This window comes from Ilyonectria robusta (genome assembly GCF_021365365.1).
Source record: "Ilyonectria robusta strain PMI_751 chromosome Unknown BGZ61scaffold_3, whole genome shotgun sequence".
In the NCBI taxonomy this organism is placed as follows: Eukaryota; Fungi; Ascomycota; class Sordariomycetes; order Hypocreales; family Nectriaceae; genus Ilyonectria; species Ilyonectria robusta.
The window spans coordinates 2,298,943-2,324,754 of record NW_025764437.1 but is presented as its reverse complement, the minus strand read 5'-3'; the positions used below and the strand labels follow the sequence as shown (position 1 = coordinate 2,324,754).

Below are 25,812 nucleotides of genomic sequence, written 5' to 3'. Positions count from 1 at the left end.
GCGGTTGGAGGATGGAGGAGTAGCTGCACGCCAACTTTCCCACACAAAGTTGGCTGGCGTGGGACTTGGAGTTGGAGGGGTTGTTTAGGTGCCACAGTGCTCCGTAGCGCTGTGGTTGATTGGGCGGTTGCGGGAGTGTCGCCGGCCCCACTTTCGGAGGTCGTCCAAGTTCCGCCCGGGTCTTTGTCCGGGCTCCTTTGTTTGTGGTTGACATGATACATCACACAGGCCAGACTGGCTCAGTTAGCTCTCGTCTCCATTTCCAGCCCACATCCGGGCGTTGGCGAGGATCTGGTCCGTCCGGATGATAATCATTGGGCATCCTGCCGGAACCCACTGCATCTTGGTCCCCCACTGCGGAAACTGGATCTCAGCGTACGGCTTCATCCCGAGCTTCTGGCCAGCCTTCATCAGGTCCACCTCACCTTTGCCTGCCCGCTTGAACACGTCGTCGAATGTCTCTTCGGACAGCGGGCTCCGCTCGAGCATGTACGTGAACCACAGCGGCTTGACGTCGCTGCCGTCGTTGCTGTCGTCGCCGTCTCGAGGCCGGCTTCCGATGACCACGCACAGCTTCTTGCTTGTGCCCGGATACGTGAATTCAAGCACCGCCGCGTACGTGGACGCTCCCGCCGCGCAGAGCTCTATCAGTCCCGGGCGCGTCCACGGACAGGGCAACCTCCTCCAGCCGAGCCTCGGCTCCAGATATCGCGGCGGCGGCTGGTCTGGGCCGCCCTCGAAGGCAAGAAACGCAAACGACGGCGCCTCGCCTTCCATGGGCGTAGCCGCTGGAGACCACATCATCGCAAAGGCCGCCCAATTGCTCATGTCTCCCATGTCGAGGCTATCCGGGGACGTGATGTACATCTTCTGGCGCGCCTTGGGCAGCACCCCGACGACGGAGGCCAGCTTGACGGGGATGCTGGCGAGCCTCGTGTATCGGTCGCCGCTGGTGCTGTACAGGACGAGGCAGATGCGGTTCTTAGACGACACTGGGCTCGACCGGCAGTTCAGCACAGCCAAGATCAGCCCCGGCGTCACCGTCTTGAGCACGGGAAGCGTAATGCGTAGGCCGCTGTTGGTGAGCGTGTAATGGCTCCGCTCGTTGTGATCCCACGCCTGGATGATGCGCGAGTGCCAGCGGAAGCACTGCGGCGACGGCGCCAGGATGGGATAGTTGACGTCTCCCAACGCCTCGCGGTCCGCGTCGCCCTGCCACGCAAAGATGGAGTGGTCGTACGACTCCTTGATGATCTCGGCCTGCAGCCGCCGGAACGCCCTGGAGCCTTCGCCGTACAGCAGCGGCATGTTGATGTTGAACAGCCCCATCAGGCAGTACGCCATGTCCTCGACGCGCGTGGTCTTGCGGTCGGCCGCCCACGCCATCCGCTGCGCGATGCTCGCCGTGTGCAGCTTGAGCTCCTTCAGCAGAAACCGCGTCGGGATGCCCGTGGCCGTATCAACGTCGTCCACCAGCCACGGCAGGTTCCCGAGCAAGTTCCAGTCCCGCGAGAGGAACAGGAGATGGCGCGGTGCCAACAGCTCCTGGAGAGTCCAGCCGCGGGTGAACCACCTGCTCTCGCAGAATTGCTGCCGCAGTTCGTCGCTCAAGATGGCCGGCTCAACGCTGCCCGTCATGACATCTCGCGGTCCGGCCGCAACCCGCTGAGCCGGAGCATCAACATCGGCGAGGTGGACCAGACACACCTGCGAGTCGCCGTACCAGCGGAACATGGAGTTGATGGCCTCGGACAGGTCAGCGCTGCTCCGCTTGTCGATGCAGGCCGTGTCAACCCACAAGTACTTGAGGCCGTCCATCTGGGACACGAATTTGCAAGCCCCAAGGATCTTTGCATAGCCCTTCTTTGACGCCGCCGTGTCGAGCCGCTGCCAGTCGTCAAACGAAACCTCTTGCTCGGCCCAGGTGTGCGAGAGGATGCCATACTCGGGGATTGAATCGCCAAAGAACTCCTCCATTTGGAGTGTCTCCACGTTGATCAGTCGCATGGTGAGGTAGCAATTCTATATATGCTGGCGTAGACGAAGTGAAAATCTCGAAATAGGCATCAACCACCATAATATCGACAGAGCGGTCCACAACAAACCACCAAGATGTTGATACTAGTCTTCTCACCAACAGAGCTTAGTTGCAAAGAGCCAGGGACTTCTCACCGCCCGACCTATCAGCGAGCTAAATCACAACCTCAACTCCACATCAAGGCATCCATTTCACGTCAATAGCCGACAGCAGAAGAACTCTTTGAAACACTTTTGTAAATCTTCATTGTGAATCATAAAGAAAATATAAATAATAATTGAAGAAACACCAGACCAGACAGAACTCAACCAAAGAGAAGAGACGAAACCAAAGACTTCCCAGTCTAGCTCCAGTCTCTGCCGTCAATGATAACAAAACACCCAATCCAGATTCAGACTCGTACGCATGCTTTCATCACAGACTCCGTGTTCCCTTTGAACCCAAGTTGTTTAACCAGACCCCGGTATCACCGCATCACTGTATCGTCGCATCACGGTCGCTACCGTCCATAAACCACCAGCTCATTGCCGTCGCCGGCTTCGGTTCCCACCGCGCTCTCCGTCCACTCACTCCCCGTGTCACTGTACTCGGTGTACCCGCCCTCTGACTCGGTGTACATGTCTGTACTGTTGGTGACCACGGTACCTCTACTGCTCCGACGCAGCGTCTCATTGTCGCTGTCGACTCCATCATCGTTGACTCCTAAGTGAAGCGTCGTCGTGTCGTCGTCACCTGGAAGATCCGGCTCTGGCGTCGTCGGACGAGCGTCTTGCTCGTCAACCTCCTCGACGGTCTCGTCAACGTCCACGTTTTCCTTGTCCAGATCACCAGAACCCTGCTCGAGGTCGCCACCCCAGCTTCGCTTTCGGTAGGCCTTGCCCCTGCCAGCAGGAGTCCTCACGCTCTGGCTCCTCTTGAAGCCAGTCGACGCCACGTTGTTATTAATCTGGCTGAGCGACACGATTCTTCTGGCATTTCCGGCTCCGCCCTGAGCAGGGGAGGACGCGATGCTTCGCCTCGCCGCCAAGGCCATGTTCACCATCGGCTTGCGAGGAGTTTGGGCAGATTCGTTGTCATTAGCAGGCTTCTTGACTCGCTTGCGGCTCATCGCGTCGCCGTTTTTGTTGCCCTTGGACATGAGGAGTACGCGGGAGTGATCCATGACTCCCTCCAAGATGCGGCGCTCCAGCGTCTCTGCGCGGCCCTCCATCTCGTACAACTCATCCTTGCGCAGACGCATGGCCGTCTCAAGAGAAGATACGTCGGCAGTGAGTCTGGTCCTTTGTCGGATCAGATTCTCTTGCTCCGTTCGCAGGCTCGTGATGCTGTCTCGGAGTCTGGCCTCTTCGATGCGAAGACTCAGGACCGACGCCTCAACATGGTCCTTCTCGACCAGTTTGCGCTCGGTCGCAACGATTGTCTCCCGAAGAGTCTTCTCCCGGTCCTCGTGGTCATCTGCGACGCGCTGTGTTTGGTTGGACAAGAACTCGGAGATATCAGCGGCCGTCTTAACCACGGACGCGTGGACCTTGTCGAGGGTGTCAAGGCGAGAGAAGGCCTGGTCCGCAGTGGTGTTGTGCTCAACAAGCTTGTCGAGTTTCTCATGCACAATGATATCGTCGTACTTCTGGGACACAATTACGTCGAGCTTCTCATGCACATTGGCATCGTCGTACTTCTGTGCCACAAGCAAGTCAAGCCTCTCGCGAACATCCGAATCGTCGTACTTCTGTCCCACAATCACGTCGAGCCTCTCACGAACATCCGTATCATCGTACTTCTGTGAGATGAGAAGATCCAGTCGCTCGCGCAGTTCAGCATCGTCGTATTTCTGATCCATGATCAAGCCAAGCTTCTCGCGAACCTCTGAATCATCGTACTTCTGTGAGACAATAAGGTCGAGTTTCTCACGAACTTCAGCATCATCGTACTTCTGCTCAATGAGGCGGTCCAATCGCTCGCGAACCTCAGCATCGTCGTATTTCTGATCGATGATCAAGGCAAGTTTCTCGCGAACCTCAGCGTCATCGTATTTCTCCTCCACCAGCTTGTTAAGCTTCTCGTGGACCTCGGTGTTGTCGTACTTCTCCGGAGGGAGCAACATCTTGAGCGCCTCTGAAGGTTGTGACTCGATAAGCTTGTCCTGAATATCGGTAGTTGAAGACCTGGAGTGCTCAAAATGCTCGCCGACAAGGAGGAGAATGTCTTTGACAGCCTCAAGGATCTTCGGCTGGAAGTCGCCAACTTCTCCCTTGAGGCCTTCGACGGCGGACAGAGCCTGGGTGACTTGGTCGCGGGTTTGCTGGTGCTCTGTCTTGTCTTCGGTGTGGTTCTCCTCATTCTTGGCCACGAGATCCTCGACGCTGGTAAAGACAGTCTTGGATGCCTCCTCCATCTTCTCCAGGGAGTCGGTAACCGTGGATCCCAGGGTATCAATGAGAAGCTTGAGCTCATCGGCGATGGCCTTGGTTCCCACAACGGCAGCCTCTGTCGTGACGTCTCGAGCTTCGCTGACCTTGCTCCTATCATCGAGCATGGTTTGCAGCTCATCGTACTTGGCAACCAACTCGCCAATCTTGTCGTCAATCTTGGTACCGAGGTTGGTGGTCGCCTCCTCGAGTTTCTCATTTGATTCAACCTTGACGCCAGAAACGACAGCCTTGGAGTCCTCGAACTCAGTCTTCATCGTCTCAAACATCTCCTTGAGGTCCTGACCAACGCTATCGTTCTTGTCGATCTTCTCACCCATGGTCTCGAGAAGCTTGCCGAGAGACTCGACCCCGGTCGATCCCTCCTCAAGTCTAGACTTGATGGTCTCTTGGAACTCTTCGAGGAAGCTCTTGACTTCGGTGACACGCTCACCGACGCCAGTCATCTCCTCGTCTCGGACCGCGACGGCCTTAGTATGAGAGTCAACCGTGGTGTCCAGCTTTTCCTGGAACTCCTTGACAATAGTCTCGAGGCTTGTAATATCCTCCTTGTTGGCGAAGGTGGCGAAATCAGTACTGGCAACGCCATCCAATGTGGCCTTGAGTTCAAGGACAAGAGCCTCAACAGCTTCGACATCCGTCTTGGTGACCTTGTCGGGGTTCTCACTCTCCTTGTCTGCACGCTCCTTCATCTCGTCAAGCCCAGCAGTGACTTGAGTGATGAGAGTTTCAAGGTTCGACATCTCCTCCTTGATCGCGGCGGAATCCACCTGGGTGCTGAGGGATCCCAAGGATTCACGAGTCTCAAGAAGAAGGGTCTCAATGGCATCGACATGCTCCTTGCGAACAGCCTGGTCACCATCAATAAGGTCGTCCAGGCGCGCTTTAGTGTTGCGCAAGATCGTCTCAATGGCCACGACATCGTCCTTGGAGGCAGCATCTTCGCCGTTAACCTCAGAGTCGTCTTTTGGAACCGAACGAGCAGCCGTGACAGGTTCTCGGGAGCTGAGTTCATCAACAGCATCCTGGACATTGCGAATCATCTCTTCCATGCGAGCGAAATCAGCTTTCTGGGCGTTATCTTCAGACTCGTCGTTTCCAATAGCACGTGCAGTAGTGGCAGGCTCACGGGAGCTAAGCTCGTCAACAGCATCTTGGACATTGCGAATCATCTCCTCCATACGACTGAAATCCACTTTCTGGGCGTTGTCTTCGGACTCGTCGTTGCCAATGGCGCGCGTGGTGTTGACAGGCTCTCGGGAGCTAAGCTCGTCGACAGCATCCTGGACATTGCGAATCATCTCCTCCATGCGACTGAAATCGACTTTCTGGGCATTGTCTTCGGACTCATCATTGCCAATGGCGCGCGTGGTAGTGACAGGTTCTCGGGAGCTGAGTTCATCAACAGCATCTTGGACATTGCGAATCATCTCCTCCATGCGACTAAAATCGTTTTTGTGGGTGCTGGCTTCAGATTCGTCGTTTTCAACAGCACGTGCAGTAGTGACAGGCTCTCGAGAACTAAGTTCATCCACAGCGTCCTGGACGTTGCGAATCATCTCTTCCACACGGCCGAGATCATCTTTCTGGATGCTCTCAGTCTCTGGCTCCATGGCCTCGACCTTGTTACTGAGTTGAGCAATCAGAACCTCGAGGTTCTTGATGTCGTCTTGTCTTAGCATATCAGCGGGAACCACAGACTCCTCAGGTTCAGATTCAGTCGAAACTGTGGCGAGGGCCCGCTCATTATTGCTGTCTCGCAGAGTCTCGATATCTGCGCGGACAGACTCGAGCCCAGACCTAAGAGCCTCCAAGATCCTCTCATCGGAGCCTTCGGAAGTCTCAGAGCGTGTATCAACGGCAGCAACTGCTCGCTCGTTGTTGGTTTCTCGGAGTGTCTCAATGTCTGAGCGGAGAGACTCGAGGCCGGTTTTGAGAGCATCCAGGATTTCATCGTTACCAATGTCATCATCTGGGGCCACCGATCTCTCATGGCTGCTCTCTCGGAGTGCCTCGATATCCGAGCGAACGGAATCGAGCCCATGCTTCAGGGCATCAAGAATCTCATTGCTGTTGTCTGGCTGATCAACTGTTGCCACAGCTCTCTCGGCAGTGCTCTCTCGGAGTGCCTCAATATCTGAGCGAACGGAATCGAGTCCTGACCTGAGAGCATCGAGAAGCTCGTCGTTGGCGGTGTCAGCTGGTGCATCCAGTGCGACCACAGCCTTCTCATTGTTGTCACGAATGGATTCAATGTCTGTCCGAACGGAATCAAGACCGACCTTGAGAGCATCAAGGATTTCGTCGTTTGCTGTCAAGTCCATAGGCTTGTTGGTAACTCGGTCCATACCAGCGCGGAGATCGTTGAGGCCATCATTAAGGGCGTCAAGGATCTCGCTGGTCTCGGCTCGCGGTCGAAGGATCTCTTGTCGCAAGTTGTTGAATCCAGTGTTGAGGGCCTCAAGAACTTCCTGGTTATTGGAGTGGGAAACGGGAGGGGGGGCAGGAACCATGGAGGAGTTGACAACTTCACGCAGGCCCTCGAGCTCAGTCTGGAGCTTCTCCTGAGCCTCTTCGTGGGACTCGGTAACCATTCCCGCAATCTCCTCCTTGAAATCCTCCAGGGATTTCAGAAGGCCATCCATGAACTCCTCCTGACCAGCGACTCCAGTGGCGCGATCGACGTATGACTCGATGGCTGCCCGAAGGCTCTCAAAACCATCCTTCGTAGCGTCGAGAACCTGCTCTGTATCACGACCGTTGGCCGCAACATTCTCCTTGGCCTCTTCGGAGACGGCCTTGAACTCGCGTTGAAGGAACTCTGCAATTTCGTGGAGACGTGCAGTTACTTCGTCATTATTGGACGGTGCCGGCATCAGGGCCCGACTTGAGGAAATATCGAGATCATGGAGGCCCTCTCTAACGGCGTGGACCACATCTTCGTGGGTAATTTCGCTGGATCCAACGGCTGACGCAGCCACTGGGAACTCAAACTCCTCTAGGCAATCCCGAACCGCTTCAATGATCTCGTCTCGAGACAAGGTGGCAGGGGTCTCAACCTGGGGAGGAACGAAGTGCCTCAAGCCTTCAACAACAGCTGTGAAAACTTCATCCCTTGTCGCAGAAGGGGGACGATCATCACGAGGGGCGTATTCTTGGAGGCCTTCCTTGAGGCAGGCCAGAACCTCCTCTCGTTCGAGGCCAAGCTGCTGGACTTCAATCTCGGGCTTGTAGTTCTCCCAGGCATCCTTGACAGCCTCGATAACATCCTCTCTGCTGAAGTCGGGCATGTTGCCTCGGGCAGTTTCGTTGTCTTGAAGCGCTGCACGCATGGCGTTGTAAATCTCCTGGTAGTCGACAGCGGTCTTCTGCGTGTTGGTTGATGCAGCAGATTGACGCCTGTGCTCCCGGAGGACGTGGTTGAGCTGATCCTTCATCTGCTCAAGGCCTTCATCAATCACACGAGCAACTTCGTCCTTGCTTGGGCTCTCGTGTTCCTCGACCGGCTTCCGGGAAGCCGCCTGCTCGAGTCTTCGGCCGATTTCCCGGCCCATGCCCAGAACCTCTCCACGGAGTTCTCGGACAAGAGCCTTGACCTCCGCAGTGAGGCCACCTCCTTGGGCCACACTGTCCTTGACGGAGCGGATAATGTTGATGAGGTCTTCGTTGAGAAGGCCAGCACCTCGACCAGAGGAAGGTTCGGAATTTCTTCGACTCTCGTTCTTCATGAGATGTTCGACTCTTTGCAGCACCGGGCCGCTCCTGGGACGCTCGGGAGCGGATGTTTGGCTGGATTCGTCGTCGAAGCTCAAGTTTCGACTTCTGCTCACATTTGCGTTCAACACAACTGCTTGCTCGCTCTGGGCCCTGATCTGTTGGACGAGTTCATCCACTTTGGTCGCGGTGGCCATTCCCGAGAGCTTGGTGGAGACCTCGATCAGACGACTAAGTAGAGAGTCCTGGCCCTCCTTGGTGCCCATTTCCCGGATAATCTTCTCCAGGAGGGCGACAGAGGGGGGAGCCTCGGAACCAGCAAGAGAAGGGGTGCTCATGGAACCTCGATCAATAGAATCAATGAAACTCTTGGGAGAAGGGATTCTAGGCAGTTGGAAAGCGGAAGACCTGGCAGTATTGGGAGATATATTGTGCGGCTTGTTGTCCAGGTAGTATGTTGGGTACGGATCCCGGGAGGAGAATCTGGAGCTCCCATCGCTGCCAGTGCTGATGAGCTCTCTCAAACTCTTTCGAATATCTTCATCTCTCGTCGTAGTAGCCTCCTTGAGACTGAGCAGATCAGTGGCGTTGTCTCTGCTTCTTCGGCTGAGCTGCAACATCTCCTTCTGTAGAGATGTTGCAATACTTGTGAGGCTGAGAATCTGGTTCGACAGCAGATCAAGATTTTGCGGGTGCTTACCCACAGCTGAGGAACCGTTGGTAATGTTGGTCAAGGGGGCCTCAGGCTCCTTAGCTGCCGGAGTCTGCTGCTGCTGGCCCATATTTTGCAGGGCAAGCATAGTTGATGATTGTGGGGGGGTGTTCTCGCCCAGGATGCTCTGAGGAGGCGGTCGTCGAACAGTAGGTCGTAAGATAGGAGTCAGGCTCGGTCCTGGGGTTGGCGTGCCCGTGGAGGATTCTCTATCGATGTACCGGGCTTCGTCCCTGTACCGGGCCTCGTCCCTGGATCGAACGGGTGTCTGCGGACGGGCAAACTTTTCTGGTGATCGGGTGGGCGACACATTTGGGCTGTTGTTTCCCTCGATCATCAAGCTGAGATCTCTGACTGAAGAGGGCTGCATCGACTGCATGCGGCGGTGTGAGCCACCCTTCATGAGGGACGGCACAAGGGCGCTCTCGCGCGCGCGCTCGCTAAGCGCGGCGTGCGCAGACTGGATGGCACTAGAGGTGCCGGCTCGCGAGGTGAAGCCCTTCGGCGACTGCGGGTTAAGAGGCAGAGGCGGCGGGCAACGTTCGGGATCAGAACTGTCCCACCTGTTTCCGGTCAGCCGGCGCAAAAAGGGCATTGTGATGATGGGAAGGGACGCACATTGGTACCAGGGCCCGGAAGCCAAGGTCAGAAGAGACGGACTGCTGGTGTCTCAGAGAGTATTCATCCTCTCGAAGCTCTCGAGGGGTGTCTCGTTCCAACGACTGCATGTTTGGGTATGGATGTGAGGAATGGAGACCGGCGGAGAGAAGAATGCGGTCGGCGCCGCAGCCACGCTAAGTAGGAGCGCAAGTGATGATAGATGGACTAGGAAACAAAGAGCAAGGGCGCGAGTTGAGTAGTGGGAATCAAGGCTTTTGAGTCTGGAGTCGACAGATCAAATGCATTGTTTGGTGGTAATTTACAAAGGTGCTTGGATATAGTCGTAGCTCCATCGGGGGGGCCACGCTCAGTGGACATGGTTTATTTTTGTTTCGTCGTGGCGCGTTGCCCGGCAACCGGCCGCCCGGCCCCAGTATGAGGCCAGCTGCAGCGAAAACCACGGTAATGCGCTGTAGTGGGCTACGACGGGGCGCGACGTAGCCGGGAGGTCACTACGCGACAGGGCGCTACTGGCCTATTGCATAGCACGAGCACCTTTATCGGGATCCCGGCTGCAGACGGGCCCCGGGCCCACGAATGACGAGGCCACAACACAGCAAATCACGCCACTAAACATTGTGACTCCAGCGACCACGCGCCAGCAAAAGGGAAACCTCGCCCTGCAGATGCTCGTGGATGCTTGTGGACGGAGGAGACCAAGGGGACCAAGGGGACCAAAGGGGACGCCAAATCAAATCGCTTAATTTACAGAGTTGAGTGATATCATCCACCCGAGCGCCGCCGCTCCCCATGCCGGCAGTTCTATCGTGGGCCTCAATAAGATTTCGTCCATGTCTAAACTCCCACTCCGCGGGTCTCCCAAAGCCCTCTAGATTTTTATAGCCAGAAATATCCCATAAACATTATTACTTGCGGAAAGCAGTGTCAAAGGCGGGAATCAAGGTCTGGGCGAGCCAGAACGAGAAGACCAGCTTGGGACCAGTCATGAGCAGCTGCAGCGCAAATATCCATTAGCGTCCAGCTTGCAAGGTGGGGGTGGGGGCATGGCAATAACGAGACAGGGGGGTGATAGAGCGTGATTTCCACATACCTTGGGGACGAGTCCCTTGAAGAAGCTGCCGAAGCCCTCGTTCTTGGCCATGTTGGTCAGAATTCGGAAGCCGCCCTCGGGGTTGTCGAAGTTGCGGTTCTGGATTCGGGTCTTGATGACATCGAGGGGAGCAGAAACAACCAGGGAGGCCGAGGCACCGGCAATGGAGGCGACAAAGTTCTCGAACCAGCTGGCCTTGTTGTAGTCCTCAAGGTGGAAGAGGTACTCCTTGGCAAAGGCAGAACCACCGAACAGCTATCACAGAGATGTTAGCGTTTTATATCTTACATGGAGGAGTGGTAGCTCATACAGCGAAGGATCCAGGAGCATTTCGGGCAGCTGTCCATCCCCAGCCACGGTACAGGCCGAAGCCCTCATCGGCGACGATCTTGAAGACACCACGGCCGCGGAAAGCCTCGGGGTTGGTCTGTCGCTTGATCTTCAGGACGTCGAGAGGCAGGAGAACAATCTCACCAATGCCGATCAGACTACACTGGTCAGCGTCACAGTTCCGGCAAGCTTTGGGGTTATCCTAGTGCCATTTACCTTCCAGCGGTGGAGTGCATGATGGCCTTGCCAGTCTTCTTGCCGAAGGCATTCTCAAAATCCTTGCCGTAGTGCTTGCCCAGGAAGTCGCGGGCAACGGGCTGTCCACCATACTTGTAGACTCGCTGGAGCACCTTGTAGCCGGCGGCGTAGCCCAGACCGGGGAACAAGGAGACGAACTTCTTTCCGGCAGAGGCGGCGGCCGTATCCTTGAAGATGACCTGGTTCAATTGGCTGGCATTGGCAATCTAGAATCACGCGGTGTCAATGGGCGAGTTCGTTCGAAATTGGTGAGGGGCGCCGAGGGGACGTGGGGACGAGGAGACGAGGGGCGAGAGGGGAGCTTCTTACGCGAGTCTGGTTGCTCATCAATCGCTTGGCGATGGTGTCCACCTTGTATATAGGGTCAGCAAGCGTGTCGTGTAGACGTCAGGAGTCATCGGGGTCGTACGGGGTGGAAGATGGCCAGCTCGGCGATACCAGCAGAGCCTGTTGAGTCGGTCAGTATGTGGTTGAGTCCCAGGTCTCACTTTGTGGGCGAGGGCAAGCGGGACGCGGGACGAATAGAAGGACGCGGCCAGTGGAAAACGTACCTGAGCCGAGGAGTCGAGCCAAGTTCGACTCCTTCTGAGGACCGGAAGAAGCTGGAGGAGACATTTTGGACGGCTGAGGGGGGATTGGAAGGACAGGAACGAGAGGTCGGACAGTGCAAGAGGAAGAATGTCGCAAAGTTCTTGTCGCAAGCCTTCTGGAAATTTTTCAAAAGTGCTCTCCCCTACCGACTTCGGAAGCTTGCGGCTGTGTCCCACCCTCTGCGCACCACAGAATCGACCTCAACGCCTCGACCCGCTGCTTGGACCCTCTGGGCCTTGAACCAACAACAAGGGCCCTCGAGGGGCAAGTACTGTATACATCCAGCACCATAGACTTTAATGCTGGAGAGAGAGTATGTGCTACTTGCTTGGGCGTGGCTTCGGCCTGTACCTTTCTATCCATTTGGCCAAGCGTCCTTATTCTGTGGAGACGCCATCGTCCCATGTTTACTACGTAAGTACACCTTGCCCCAGTTGCCTTCGATGCTCAGTTACCCTGTACCATTCGCTCTCAACTCGTCGCATGTGAAAAACATGTGAGTAACCAACTTCAATCCGGAGAATGCTAACCTTAGGCTGGCCAAGTAAATACTGTCATTTTTACTTAATTTCTCTCAGCATTGGCCAATTCGTGGTGACAGTCTAGATAGCACTCGCCAAAGGGTTCGACGCCAGAAAATAATACAAGAAAGGACGATGAACCAGCTCCACCCACCATGTTCAAGGGCAGTCGTGACATTCAAACATTACGAAACATACAACCAAGTTTACAATTGAAGAAATCGAAATCACGCAAGCATACATTCCGTGCACGTCAACGACCCATCATTAGCGCAATATGCATCCTGACATAACACATCTCTCTAAGGCAGTCTAAGTTCCCAACGATTAAACAAGACACCGAGCTCAAGAATTCTTTGGACATTGGTTTTTTTTGTATCCTATAGACATCATAGCGCTAAAGCCTCATCACCTATCCAGCCCCTAGTGCCAAATGGGCAGCGACAATCATGACACTGATGATAATGCTGATAATAATTTACCCTCTCCAAACCCGGCCGTCCTTGACCCGCAATTCAATAACGTCCCCCCATTCTTTCTTTTCCTCCTCTGTCAACCTTGGGTCGCAGTTCAACGCTCCTCAGTAATCCCTGAGCACTGCAACCAATTCGTCCAGCTTCATGACTTGGCCGAGTAGCTTGCTTTGTACCTCCAGATGCATATTGTACTTGTTGTAGTGTTCCGCCGTCATTACCTCCTCTTCTTTGCCCTGGACGTCCTTCCTCTCCACAAACGACAAGATGTTCCGCTCTTTGTGGCGTTCCACCTGGAGAGTTTGGAGGCACCGAACCATGGCTTTGTAGATATCGTCCAAGGCCTGCGTCTGACTGCGTTCCTTGTCAAAGAACCAGAAGAAAAGTGTTCGGTTAGCCAACCGGCTGTTATCCCTAGGGACTTCCTGGACGTCCACCAGACCGGCCATCTGCATTGCAAGCATTTTTCCCTGGACATCGCCCTTTTTCATCAGGGCAGCCGAAGGTAGCATCTTCTCGTCGAGTTTGCCCTTCTCACGTAGGATCCGGGTTAGGCGCAGGCCATGTCGACCGTGGCACTGCTCAATCATGGCATCCAGTTCCGTTTCTCGTAGCCGCTCCATGAGCAGAGTAAAGTCTACCGTCCACTGACCGCGTCCAAATGTTCCGCAGTGGCGGATGAACTGGTGTTTGCTCTCAGCAAGGAGCAAAAGGTGTTGGCGCATCTGACTAAGACGGCTATCCTTAGGAGTCGCAGAGCCCTCAAACTTGACCTTGGTTTCTCGGTCACCGTTGGTTGCACCTGCGTTGTTCTCATTATCGTCGCCAAAGTCGTCATCATCATCGTCGCCAATGTCGAATGTCCTCACCACAGGACGTCGCCCCGGAGGAGCGGCATCGGAATCATCCGAGTCATAATCCTCGTCTGGAGGCGTTGTCCTCACTCTCTCGGCGCTTTCGGAGTCGATCTTGTCCTTGGGCGCCTTTCCAATTCCTGATTGCACGTTGATGGATTCGTCAAGATGTTCAAGAATGTCCACAGTTGTAACCGCGACCTGCTGGCTAATTGTCTCCTCGTCGAGCAGAGCATCTGGTCGGCATCTTGAGAACTGGGTCGTCAAAAGATCGAGAACCGCACGGTAGACCTCCCCGGTAACTTCTCCGAGCATGTCTGCGGCGAACCCCGCCAGCCGCTGGTTCCGCAATTCAACCAGGCACCTCTCGTGATTCAGCCTAACAACGACATTGGGCTGCCTGAATGTTAGCGTCGCAAGGTGTATCGGAGAAAGCGTTCTCTTACATTGAGCTGTGGCGCAGCTGCATCATACGAATGCCCGTTTTGAGCTCGGCCGTTCTCAAGTTTCCTTCTCTTGGAGACGAAGCCTCCTGTTGCGTCGAGCTGCCGCTTCAACATCTTGCCTTGGTCTCGGAAAGTTCGAAAGCGGTCAATGATTTGGCGCTGCGACTCCGCTTTATTCTTTGACGCCGCCTTCTCGCCAGGGGCTGTTTTCAAGACGTCATCCTCAATCTCTCGATGCACATCGGTGGGGTTGCGAAAGCTGTCTGGTCGGACCGTCTCGATAATTTCTGCCTGGAGAAGACGGCCCAGGACAGAGTTCAAGTGGCTTTCGGATTCAATCAACCCGTTGTGTGAGTCATGGTGGCCATTCGTATGGCCATTCACCTTGGGTGCGCGCGACCCAAAGGCTTGGGAAAGGTCGGCAATTCTGGCATGGCCCAAAAGCATGAGGGTCTGGACCAGCTCACGCTCTGCCGTCCCATGTTGTCTGTCGACTATCTCGAGAATCTTTCCTGATCGCACAAGACTGTAGCAAGCATCGGGGTTGGCTTCGTAGCTGATGACGTTCGTGTCGGGGTTCGTGTGGTGGTAGAGCAAATTTTGCTGGATCAAAACGGCAAGGCCATTTCGCAAGTGTCGCGGAGTAAGCGACGTGTGTTGGACAAGTTGCGCAATCGTCGAGCGGCCCTTGGTAAGCAGCGCAATCAAGATTCGCTGGTTGGCGACGACAGAGTCAGCCCCGCGATCCCACGCAAGTCAAGGTTCTTCTCCAAGGACGGATGTCAGACGGGGAAGGTGTCATACCGAGGGCAGTTCGCCGTAGAGGTCGTTGACTAGGAGAGCACAAAGCTCAGCGGCATGTTTGGTCTGGGGGGTAGATTGTCAGTGGCGTTGGCGCGCGGTCTGGAGGGATCCTTGACTCACTACGAGCATCGCTTTGCTCCTAGAGATCCTCTCACTATCTCTAGAGCTGCCGCAATTGCTACCGTGGAGTCATTGATGTCCCAAAGGACAGCTAGTTTCACAAGCGCGATCTGCGGGCGATGGAGGTGTAGGGACGGGCCGGACGAGAGCGGGCGGGAAGGCGAGAAGTCGGGAAGGCTGGGTGGTGGAGGAGCGCGTTGACGTTGACAGAGGGCCAAGGCGCAAATCGACAATATTTTTCTTGGTGTAAGTCAAGCTGTTAGGTGGGGTGAGGTTTTTCCTTACATGCACTACAAGTTCTAGAACGCTAAGCCAAGTTGGGGCCCGAATTCCCCATTCGATCAATGCGAAGCCAATGGTAGAGAAGGACGTTCAGCGGACTCGTTGCGGGCACACATACGTCCGAATCTTCTACATGGGATCTCGGTAGTGACATACAGGCGCTGAGAACAATGGAACCCTGGCAAGGGAATTAGATATCACCAGCAAGTTAGCAATCGCTGCAAGTTCTCCTAAAGAGTCAAGTTTTGCCTCAGGCCGGGTTCATCATAGAGGTTCAGAGTTGGCTCTCTTCCACGCTTCTCCATATCAGGCTTAGTGAGCGTGAGTATTTGTGCCTAGAACGTGGGCTTGTGTGCAGTCACTGCCTGGTCGCTCAGCGCTGGGCCAATGCCCGGGATGGAAATCTGGCTGACCGGAGAGAGTCACGTGACATGTCCGATCGTTCCCTGTTGCCGAAAATTAGACGGGAGCTTTTCGACGAGGCACTTCTTTTGGAGATCAATTGCTTCCCCCCGACGGCCGAAGGATTGCCAATTGCCTACGCCATCACCTCGACAATGATCTCGAGATCGTCCCTCGCGAGAACTGCGCAGCAGGCCGCTCGCCGGTCCAGCGGTGTCCAGCGACGAACCTTTGCCGCTGCTGCGTCGACCGGATCGTACGAGACCTCGGATGTGACAGGGCTCAAGATCGCCTCGCGAGACGCCCACGGACCGACCACGAAGCTCGCCATCGTTGCCAAGGCCGGTACTCGATTCCAGCCGCTCCCTGGCTTGACTGTTGGATTGGAGGAGTTCGCTTTCAAGGTGAGGAAACCCGGCATTCGAAGGCGGGACTTGAGCTAATTTGCCGGGTCCCATGTAGAACACCCAGCGACGGTCTGCTCTTCGCATCACTCGCGAGTCTGAGCTGCTCGGTGGTCAATTGGCCTCCTCGCACACCAGGGAGGCTGTTGTTCTTGAGGCCAGCTTCCTCCGCGAGGATCTGCCCTACTTCGCCGAACTGCTGGCCGAGGTTGTTTCTCAGACCAAGTACACCAGTGAGTGAATCAAGCATGGCAACACATCTCCAGCATCCACGTTAACATCATTGCCAGCCCACGAGCTCCACGAGGAGGTTGAGCGCGTTCTCCGCCTCAAGCAGATCGCTCTCAATGCCAATGTCTCCGCTATCGCCCTCGACAACGCCCACGCCGTCGCCTTCCACTCTGGTCTGGGTTCCTCCCTGTACCCTGCTTCCTCGACTCCCTTCCAGAAGTACCTGAACGAGGATTACATCGCCAGCTTCGCCGACGTTGTTTACTCCAGGCCCAACATCGCTGTCGTCGCCGACGGCGCCGCTCCCGATGCCCTCTCCAAGTGGATCGGCCAGTTCTTCAAGGACGTGCCCGCTACCCCTCGAAGCGGCCAGACCCTGAAGACCGATGCCAGCAAGTACTTCGGTGGTGAGCAGCGAACGAGCCACACTGCTGGCAACTCCGTCGTCATTGCTTTCCCCGGCTCCAGCTACAACTCTGCCAAGGCTGAAATTGCCGTTCTTGCCTCCCTTCTTGGCGGCGAGTCTAGCATCAAATGGACCCCTGGCTTCAGCCTCCTCTCCAAGGCCACCGCCGGCACTGCCGGTCTCTCCGTCTCTACCTCCAACCTCACCTACTCCGACGCTGGTCTCCTGGCTGTTCAGCTCTCTGGCCCTGCCGCCTCCGTCCGCAAGGGCGCCGAGGAGACCGTCAAGGTTCTCAAGAGCATTGCCGCAGGCACTATTGCTAAGGAGGATGTTTCCAAGGCTATTGCCAACGCCAAGTTCAACGCCCTGGACGAGGCCCAGACCCGCCAATCCAGCATCCTCCTGGCTGGCTCTGGTCTCGTCAACAGCGGCAAGGTCTACGAGACCGCTAGTCTCGCCAAGGCTATCGACGCTGTCACTGCTGAGAAGCTGACCACGGTAAGTACCCTTAGCTTCCCCATTCAATATCACAATGCTAACGCTTCTCGTAGGCTGCTAAGGCCCTTCTCGCTGGCAAGGCCACTGTCTCTACCGTTGGTGACCTCTTTGTGCTCCCATATGCCGAGGAGCTTGGTCTTCAGGTATAGATGGGGGTCCAAGAGGCGTAAAAGCTTGTACCAACAGTCAGAGTCGTCTAGACGAGGTGGAAGGGATGTCCTCTTTGTGAATATTTGTAGTAGAAATCCTTTGGTCTATGTTATGCGTCCTCTGACCCACTCGACGATGTATCGAATTGTGACGATGTGCAAACAGGCTGGCTGTGTTGTAGTGTTTGTTGCATGGGTGTTTACCAACGGGCCTCTCAAGCAGGGGCTATTATTTGTTTGCATGGCTCGAGCCATCATCATTCGATAGCGACTCACCGTTGGAAACGGAAGAGTTACCAGTCGGCTGCGTTGTTTCAAGGTTGTTCAAGGGCCGATGATTAGTGGAAATGGTTGAATGGCCGGCCGCTGCACCACTCTACTCTGGCACTGGTAATCCCTTCTCCCCGTGCAACGACAATTAAATTTCGCAGTGTCCGCTTCGTATTTGCGGCCAGTGCCACTGTGTTACCCACTGCCGCGCCCTTGCGAAAATAGCCAACCCCCTGGATCTAACCGCGTTGACCCGAGACCTGAGGGCTCGGTTCCAGGTGGTTTCCCTAACATTGAAGGTCTGGGGTCGACGGGTACCTGAAGAGTACTCGGGTAAAGACACATGGTGCTGGGCCGAGACATCTTCGCACAGTGTACTCCTGAGGGGAAGTTGTTGGGCACGGTACGTGACAGGCCGCTGGTGCGCAAATCTGCCGACAGCGCTGTCAGTTTGCTGGGGTTGTGAAGACACGGAGACTTCAAGGTTGGTGGGCGGAGCCGCATGCACTGTGATGCACTGTGTGCTGCATGTGCTTTCCTGACCGTGCGGCGTACCCGCTGCAGCATCCACTGGGGGACGGGTGTGTTAGTGACGGAGGCTCCCTGAGGCTCCCTGAGGCTCACTGTGACGGACGCTGTGAGGGACGCACCACCCCACACAGCCCCAAGGAGCAGCGGCGGCAACCCGCAAGCACCATCCACACACAGAAGCAGAAGCGACAGGGTACCTCAGAAAACAAAGCCTCATCACCACCACCTCGTCAACCAAACCTCGACTTCCGATCCTCCTCTCCCTCTCCGACCCGGCCCAAACCCCGCCGCTCCATGCCCTTGTTGCCCATTGCGAGGCAACCGTAGCAGCGCCGAGCTGGACGAACCGCACGAGACCATCCTCTCGCCCTTCTCTCGCTCGCCCCGTCCCCTCCAAAGAGGTAAATCGCACTCCCCCAGTCCCTCCTCCCTCGCCCCGTTTCCTCGCCAGTCGTACCTGGGGGCTCTTTGACCCGCCCCATCTTTTGGGCCCTTTGTCCTGCGTCTTTGGCTGCGTCTGCGCCTTGCCCGCCCCTGAACCCGAAGCCAAACCAAAACTTCACCTCGTCCACCGTTGGATGCGTCTTTGCATGTCGATGCAGGCACTGACATTCCCGCCAGTCTAGAGCCATCTGCCGGCACCGAAACCCTCTCGCCGTCGTCCGCCTTCCTGACCATCGTCGATCCGTCACCGTCACCATCCTTTGTCACACGAGCAACGCCGACCACTCCTACAAGGTAAGTCCGACCTAATCGCCTGCGACAATCACAACACACTCTCTGCATCCTTGGCTCTCAATAACTGCTTTCCCAACATCACGCCTGTCCCAGCTCTTCCGAGTTCCCACTATAGCGTCACGTCATGGGCTTGCATCGGACGTGGCCTCTACCTTGCCCTCCGAACTTGCTGTCCACGACACACCCACACAATACCTGCAGTCAGATCTAACACTTGCTTTCATAGGGTTGATAAGTGCGCTACGTTCGCGAACCCACCGAGACCTCATCCATCGTTTCGTATCGCCACGCAAGGCACTCCTGGTGGCTACCTGCATGGTGGCCAAGCCGACGAATTTTGACACTCATTTGAGAAGCCATACAACGATAAGAGCGTTCCCGACATGCCCCTCCCAAAGAAAGACGGAGTAGCCGGAGGAGGTGCTGGGGGGAAATTGGATAACCGCCAAAATGGTGAGTTGGCAACTACTAACCTGCACTCCCGATATCCTAACCGTCTTTGAAACAGGGAATCGCAGTTCTTTTCGAACTGACTCGGCCATTTCCAACAGCCGGTTTGGCAACGAAAGAGTCCTTCAGCCATGGGTCCCTGACTCAAATGATGCTGTCAACGGTGCTCTAGAAAAGTCAGCCGGCGGTGGAGCTTGGGACCAGTTTGCTGAGAACGAGAGGCTCTTTGGTCTTAAGACAGACTACGACGAGAACATCTACACAACTGCGATCAACAAGAGCCACCCCCAGTATCGGGAGCGGATAGCCGCCGCGGAGAGGAAGGCTAGAGAAATTGAGCGCAGCGCGCCTACTACCGCCCATGTTGCCGAGGAGCGAATCATGGACTTCGTTGGCGGAGACGATCAAGGCGAGAATGAAGAGGATAAGTATGTGCCTTGCTGATAGAGCAATCTCATCTTGCGGGCTGTGTGACTGACTCTTTGCTACAGATACAGCGGCGTCCGACGCCAGGATTTCCCTCCATTGTCTAGTCGGGAGAACAAGTATACCCCTCCAGCGAAACGGGCACCGTCAGCCCAGTCCACTGTCAAGGGAGCTCCCATCGATCCGGCCATCATTTCCTCCCAGATCAAGGCACCACCTAAGAAGCAACCGAGCCCCGCTCCCGTCCCAGTTGCAGCAGAGTTGAAGACGCCAGTTCCGGATTCCAACAAGAATGGTGTCCCTCCCAAGAGCGATGAGCAAAAGGCGGCAACCGATAAAAAAGCCGCAGGAATTGTGTCACCTGAACCTAAGCCACTGGCTCAGCCTGCCAGCGCCAAGGTTCCGGAGACGAAGACCGCCGAAAAGGCCAGTACTCCTCTGCGAAACTCGACCGCCACAGCCCGCAATGAGGGCACTCCTAATGCCACATCGACGGTTGAGCATGATGTCTTGAAGGAGTTTAAGACATTTGCCAACCAGCAACGACAAAATGCCGAGAAGGCCCGTAGCAACAAGGCCAAGGCTGACAAGGAAGTCAAGTTGACAGAGTTGAAAAAGTTTGCCAACTCATTCAAGCTGTCCACGCCTGTGCCAACCGACCTGGTCTCCATCATTGCCAAGGACCCGCTGAAGCAGAAGGAAATCCAGGCCAAAGCCATCAAGAATGCCGAAGAGGTTGCCAAGGCTAAAGTCGAGACAACGACAGCAACCAAGGACAAGACCACACCGTCAAAGGAAACCCAACCCAAGCCTGCTGGTCAGGGCACACCTGCACCTGCGCCTGCCAGTGCATCCGCCACTCCAAGTGACTCTCGACCTTCACGGACCTCTGCGGGCACCCAGGCCACCCCTTCGGCTGGAGGCCAAAACCGCCATCCTGGAGCTCGTCAGCCATTCCCCCAGCAGCAGTATCATGCGCAGCAATACCGGAACAACCGAGGCGGACCCCAACACGTGCCCTCGCAACAGACCGGTACACTTGCACAGCGACTCCGCAACGTTGAGCAGCAGAAGTACTCTCAGCCTCCTCCAGCAGCTCACCAGCCGCACATCCCCAACCAAGAAATGCGTGCTCCTCCAACTGGCCCAGCTAACATCGAGCCAAGCTATAACCGACGTATCGGCGGAGTTTCTGGTCACATGGGTGCCAAGTTGAACCCCAACAGCCATGAGTTCAGGCCAAGTCCCTTTGCCGCAACCTTCAGTCCCAACGGCCACCTTAGTGCTAGCTCAAGCCCTCGATCAGCAGTGAACAATGTTGCTGATACTCCTGCGGCAGCTCCTGCTGTCGTTGCCGCTGCTGCCATTACGGCTCCGCTGATCCGTCGCAAGACCAAGGCGATTGATGTCAAGAAGTGCTACATCCTGTCGCATATCCAGACGTTTGTCCCTGCTCAAGGCCGCAACTGGGATGACAATGCTGGTCTCCGCCCTTCCTACGATACTCTGCCTACATGGCGACAGCTCCAGGACAATGAGAAGCCTGATTCCACGATGCGCCTGACCTACAAGGAGTATTTCGAGCGCCAGCCGTTTGGTGGACCTGCCTTGGCTACGCCCAACCCCCAACATGTCGTTCCACAGATGCCTCATCAACACCAGTTGCCGTTCCATCTCCAACACGGTGCGCACAGCATGGGACCCAGACAGTCCCCGCATATGCCACCAATGCAGATGCACACACCTCAGCATGGGCCCGTGCCTCATCCGCCTTATGGTAACGATGACCATCGCATGATGCACTCGAACTCGGCCCAGTCGTTCGCTTCGCCGCGACTGGGTAATGTTCCCGTGGCGGCATATCCCACCGTGAACTCGCCGGCACAAGGACCCTACAACCAGCCGGTCTTTATGGGACCTGGGACACCTCAGATGGGACAATTCCGCAGCTTTTCCAACAACCCGCAGTACATGTCACCTCAGCAAGGGCAGATGGGTCCTCAAATGATGATGCAGCCGCAGTTCATGCCACCACAGGGAATGGTGCCTGGGCCGCAGATGATGTATCCCGGTAGCCACCCGCAGTTCATGCCATCTGGACCTCAGCCGGTGCCTGGAGCCAATGGCTATCCTAGTCCCGGGCGCCCATCTGCGCCAATGATGGTCCACCAGGGATCGCAGCAGGGCCAGCCGATATACGGGATGAGCCCCAACGTGCAATACAACCAGCCGGTGTTCACCCAGGGACAAGGACCAAGTATGTGACGGATGATGTGCTTCAGCAGAGAGACAAGTCGCTAACCGTGGGCAGTGACGAATGTACGAGGATACGGCAGTCCCGGACCGCAGCACTTTGGGACCAGCCCCCAGCAGGGACACCATTACGGCCAGCAGCAACACCGAAGCGGCAGCAATAGCTACAACAAGGGCTACGGTGGACAAGGGCAGCATCAGACGCCGCAGACCAATCACGCCGTACCGGCTGTGAGCCAGGGTCGGACGACCGAAGGCTCAGATGAAGCCAAATAAGGGAGATGCGACGTAGCATCGGCCCTCCTTGAATTATAAACCAAACGCAGCATCTCTAGCACATTTTTTGGGCGGCGGCGGCCTCGCCGAGATAGACTTTTCTCTGGCCCTCCCATCTCAGAGTCTGGGTTACACATGCAACAGCGATGAGTGCGAATCATTGCATATATGTTGCAATATGGAGCATTCGTAAAAAGAGTCGCACAAACTAGCAGCACGGCTTAGACATGGGAGGCCTCGGGCTCAGGTTGCCCGTAGGTATTTGGGTTAGCAGGTGAGCCGTTGGGTCGCTTACGGTGGGCTAGGAGAGGGTGCCGGGCATGACCTGTTACGGTGGCGTGGATGAAGTTGTCTCTGCCCGCAGCATCTGGGTCGTGGGTGGCCTCGGCAGTCGTTGATGTTGGCATTTATCGTCGGGGGATGGTGGCGAAAGGGGCACCATCAGCGGCATATCGAGACGATCACGGGAATCCACCAGTAGGATGTGCGCGAGAGCGTTGGCAGCCAACCTGGAGCAACGGTGGACGGCTGGAGCGGGCCAAGATGCCCAAGGAGTGGTGGGAGTTGTTGAGAGCATCCTTGGAGAGTATGGGGTGGAACGGAGTAAGTGGCGAAGTCGGCCCAGTGGAAGATGAAGGCCCGAGTCATTGTCAATGGCAGAAGACGGGGCTTCTTGGGAGCCGTAAAGGCCATTCATTTACCAGGGCACCGTGGCACTCGATGGGCCGGGAACCGATGACACATGGCAGCTTTTGACGAGACGAATCCTCCTGTTTCCTTAGCAGGAGGAGGCGTGGTCGGTACTGGCTGTATGTGGTAGAGTGGGCAACGGGTGTAGCAGATGGGAGATTGGAGATGGAAGGAGGGACAATGAGGGACGATGCGGCCAGGGGATGTCGGTAGTGGCCGGGAGAAGCGCCGAATAGCAAACAGAAGCATACGTTGTATCCGTGGACGGGTATGGTATTGTACAGTACCAAGCTAACGCACCGTCTACGACTATGCAGCAGAAAGGAGAAGGCAGCAGAAGCATTTCCATGTTTCGTTTCACGCGCGGGTTCAAGTGTTTGTGATGTGAAGTGCATGATGATAGGATTTCTGGGAGGAGGAGCAAAACAGGGAAGGCATTGGTGTACAGAGCGCGCAGTAAGGCGAAACGCGCGGGTGGCATTGATGGATTGATGGATTGATGGGGTGACGATGGCGATGGCGATGGCTTTGGCTTAACTGGGGATGGATGGATGGGAGGATGAATGTGCTGGCCGTGGCCGTTTTAGAATGATCTTTCAGGGATGGCATGGGAATTAATGTGTGTATAGATGCAGATGCAGATGCAGATGTATAGGTGGGACGATGTCATAGGTAGTAAGTAAGGGTGTATGTGTAAACGGAAGTGAGCGAAGAGGAGAAGAGGAGGGTGCGAGCAGTACAGAAAAGGGCAGAAAAGGGCAGAAAAGGGTAAGGGTGGACTGAATATGAAGCTCCAACTGTCGGACGTGGGACGGTGGACGACAGGGCCTTGTCCTTGGCGAACGAACCCATGAGCAGGGGTATTACGACCAGCCAACGCGAGCAGGCAGACATGTCATTGCACTGAGAAAGTAGTGAAGATGCAAAAAAAGAAAAGCCGGCAAAACGGCCAGACGGGTGGGACAGCGTGACGGTTGCAGAAACGCGGGACATGATGATGGGTCATGTCGTCAGTATACTTGCATATATTTCACGCCTCTCACGCTTCTCACCCCTGAATACTGGGTCGATTGTCGGATGGTTGAGTGAGAAGCCAGCCTTGAGTGGTGGTTCTTGGCGCCGCGGGGTTCGCCCGTCTCCTGGTCTTCAGTTCTTCAGTTCTTCTGTGAGGGGGCGACGCATGGGGCGGCTTCACCATGGAAAGGTCGGCGCCACCCACAGAGATGGTCCCAGGAACGGACGGCGCCACAGGAGCGTCAAGTTGGTGAAGAGGGGACCAAGGTTAGACGTGTTAGTGGTTGTGACTGCCGCCGAAGCGGGGTGTGGTGGGCTGATGGACTGGGGAATCGTTTGCCAGTGAGCCAGTCAGCGAGTCATCGAGACGCCAACGGGGAACATTCTTCGAAGGATGCGGCCAAGGAGGGAGGGAGTCCCTACGTAGTATGAGGATTGACAAGGATTCGACGGTGCAGCTTTGCCGACAAGATGCTGCACTGAGCATCCTCACTACTGTAGGCGTTGCTTACACGCGCGGGTGGCGGCCTCTTTGGCGGTACAGAGCCAGTCACGGGCACAGGCACGTACAGAAATAGAGCCAGCGAACTATGTAGATCGACGCATGGCGGCAGCACGGCGGCAATGCCAATGCAAGGCTGTTCGAGGCATCTGGCATCTCATCATCGCCAAGGCAAGGCCCAGTACGCGGCCAGTGCTCTCTCTCCAGCCGCAGCAGCTTGCATTGGCAGCCCGGAGGCGCAGGCCGTGTTGCAGTCAGGTACGGGTAGAGCACCGAGGCGCAGTCGTCGCGGGAGACCCCGGTCGAGCTCGACTCGGACCCCAGGTTACTATGCTTAATGCTACACTGCGTCCCGTAATGACTGTGCCTGGGTCCTTCATACGTGCGACGTAGTAGTTGTGCTGGATCCAGCCTGCTGATTATGGGCCTGCACACAGACTCGGTGTCAGGGATTCCGATGGTTGGCCGTGGGCTGTGGACGGTGAGGCTAAGGAGCGAGGATTGACCATGGCGAGGGGACCCTCGGGCCCTAGGGTAGGCGGCGATCAGGGACACAAGACGCCGGACAATTGGCATTGCTGCTACGGCCCTTCTCGTCCTAGCCAGCTCCGGGGGTGGAGGGTTTGTATCGGAAGGATTCTGAATCGGATCTGTCGGGGGCTGGATGCGAATCCATCGCTTGTTGCTAGTGTATTGGGACTTTTGGCCAACTACGTAATATGACTAACATGACTATGACAACAATAACGACCAACGGTGAAGTGAGATGGACTTGTACGAACATCAATGGCATCGATTCTCTATGATGTTTGATCCAAGACCAAGAAATAATAATAGAGAACAAGTTGTCCAATATAATTTTATGCAACCGACTAAGTCAAGCAATGCACATTGAATTTACTTTACCCTGAATGAATTGTTGTAAGTCGTCCTCGGCATCCTCCCGTTGGATCCTCATCACATGCCTAACATAGAGATGACATGGACAGGCTCGGGCTTATTCCCTGTCGTTGGGTCTTGTCTACGATCCCTCAATGAGCGAGTGCAAGCGAGGCTGGAGGTTGGAGGTCCAAGACACTGACAGGGAGCCTCCATTCCGCGCAATAGCGCCGTCCCTGCTCTCTGAGTCTTGCCTCCCTGCCAGTGCCAACTAATGTAGAGCAAACGACAACTCTCTCTCTCTCCACAGCGGAATCCACTCCCCTTCCCCATCTCCGACCTCTCCACCCGTCTCTAACACACACCGACCGAAGACAATCGGCCTTGACCTAGTCATCTTCGCTGGTAGC

At 55.8% G+C, this 25,812-nt stretch overlaps 7 protein-coding genes across 7 annotated transcripts; 2 read left to right on the top strand and 5 right to left on the bottom strand.

The window, feature by feature from the left end:
• Positions 1–84: 84 nt before the first annotated feature.
• On the bottom strand, positions 85–2,007 carry BGZ61DRAFT_490807 (heterokaryon incompatibility protein-domain-containing protein; the record flags this gene model as incomplete). Its single annotated transcript, XM_046250367.1, has 2 exons — positions 85–150; positions 892–2,007. The coding sequence occupies 2 exons, from the start codon at positions 2,005–2,007 to the stop codon at positions 85–87; spliced, it is 1,182 nt and encodes a 393-aa protein (XP_046109845.1).
• Positions 2,008–2,251: 244 nt separating this feature from the next.
• Positions 2,252–9,807, bottom strand: BGZ61DRAFT_134312 (uncharacterized protein). Its single transcript, XM_046237195.1, has 2 exons — positions 9,512–9,807; positions 2,252–9,456 (listed from the first exon to the last, which is right to left on the bottom strand). The coding sequence occupies exons 1-2, from the start codon at positions 9,619–9,621 to the stop codon at positions 2,538–2,540; spliced, it is 7,029 nt and encodes a 2,342-aa protein (XP_046109844.1). The 5' UTR covers positions 9,622–9,807; the 3' UTR covers positions 2,252–2,537.
• A 301-nt stretch (positions 9,808–10,108) lies between these two features.
• On the bottom strand, positions 10,109–12,083 carry BGZ61DRAFT_443633 (mitochondrial carrier domain-containing protein). The gene is made up of 7 exons (XM_046244895.1): positions 11,744–12,083; positions 11,602–11,639; positions 11,502–11,543; positions 11,151–11,398; positions 10,915–11,092; positions 10,605–10,859; positions 10,109–10,506 (listed from the first exon to the last, which is right to left on the bottom strand). Exons 1-7 carry the CDS (start codon positions 11,805–11,807, stop codon positions 10,420–10,422), a joined length of 912 nt encoding a protein of 303 aa, XP_046109843.1. The 5' UTR covers positions 11,808–12,083; the 3' UTR covers positions 10,109–10,419.
• A 573-nt stretch (positions 12,084–12,656) lies between these two features.
• Positions 12,657–15,249, bottom strand: BGZ61DRAFT_443627 (RNA polymerase III subunit RPC82-domain-containing protein). Its single transcript, XM_046244894.1, has 4 exons — positions 15,002–15,249; positions 14,882–14,944; positions 14,078–14,791; positions 12,657–14,027 (listed from the first exon to the last, which is right to left on the bottom strand). The coding sequence occupies exons 1-4, from the start codon at positions 15,008–15,010 to the stop codon at positions 12,885–12,887; spliced, it is 1,929 nt and encodes a 642-aa protein (XP_046109842.1). The 5' UTR covers positions 15,011–15,249; the 3' UTR covers positions 12,657–12,884.
• Positions 15,250–15,840: 591 nt separating this feature from the next.
• Positions 15,841–17,373, top strand: BGZ61DRAFT_343531 (Metalloenzyme, LuxS/M16 peptidase-like protein; the record flags this gene model as incomplete). The annotated part of the gene is made up of 4 exons (XM_046239606.1): positions 15,841–16,089; positions 16,148–16,322; positions 16,380–17,224; positions 17,278–17,373. 4 exons carry the CDS (start codon positions 15,841–15,843, stop codon positions 17,371–17,373), a joined length of 1,365 nt encoding a protein of 454 aa, XP_046109841.1.
• Positions 17,374–19,295: 1,922 nt separating this feature from the next.
• BGZ61DRAFT_490802 (uncharacterized protein) lies at positions 19,296–22,317 on the top strand (the record flags this gene model as incomplete). Its single annotated transcript, XM_046250366.1, has 4 exons — positions 19,296–19,365; positions 19,421–19,790; positions 19,854–22,045; positions 22,100–22,317. The coding sequence occupies 4 exons, from the start codon at positions 19,296–19,298 to the stop codon at positions 22,315–22,317; spliced, it is 2,850 nt and encodes a 949-aa protein (XP_046109840.1).
• A 1,868-nt stretch (positions 22,318–24,185) lies between these two features.
• BGZ61DRAFT_443622 (uncharacterized protein) lies at positions 24,186–25,309 on the bottom strand. The gene has a single exon (XM_046244893.1). The coding sequence runs from the start codon at positions 25,097–25,099 to the stop codon at positions 24,572–24,574; it is 528 nt and encodes a 175-aa protein (XP_046109839.1). The 5' UTR covers positions 25,100–25,309; the 3' UTR covers positions 24,186–24,571.
• Between the last annotated feature and the right edge of the window lie 503 nt (positions 25,310–25,812).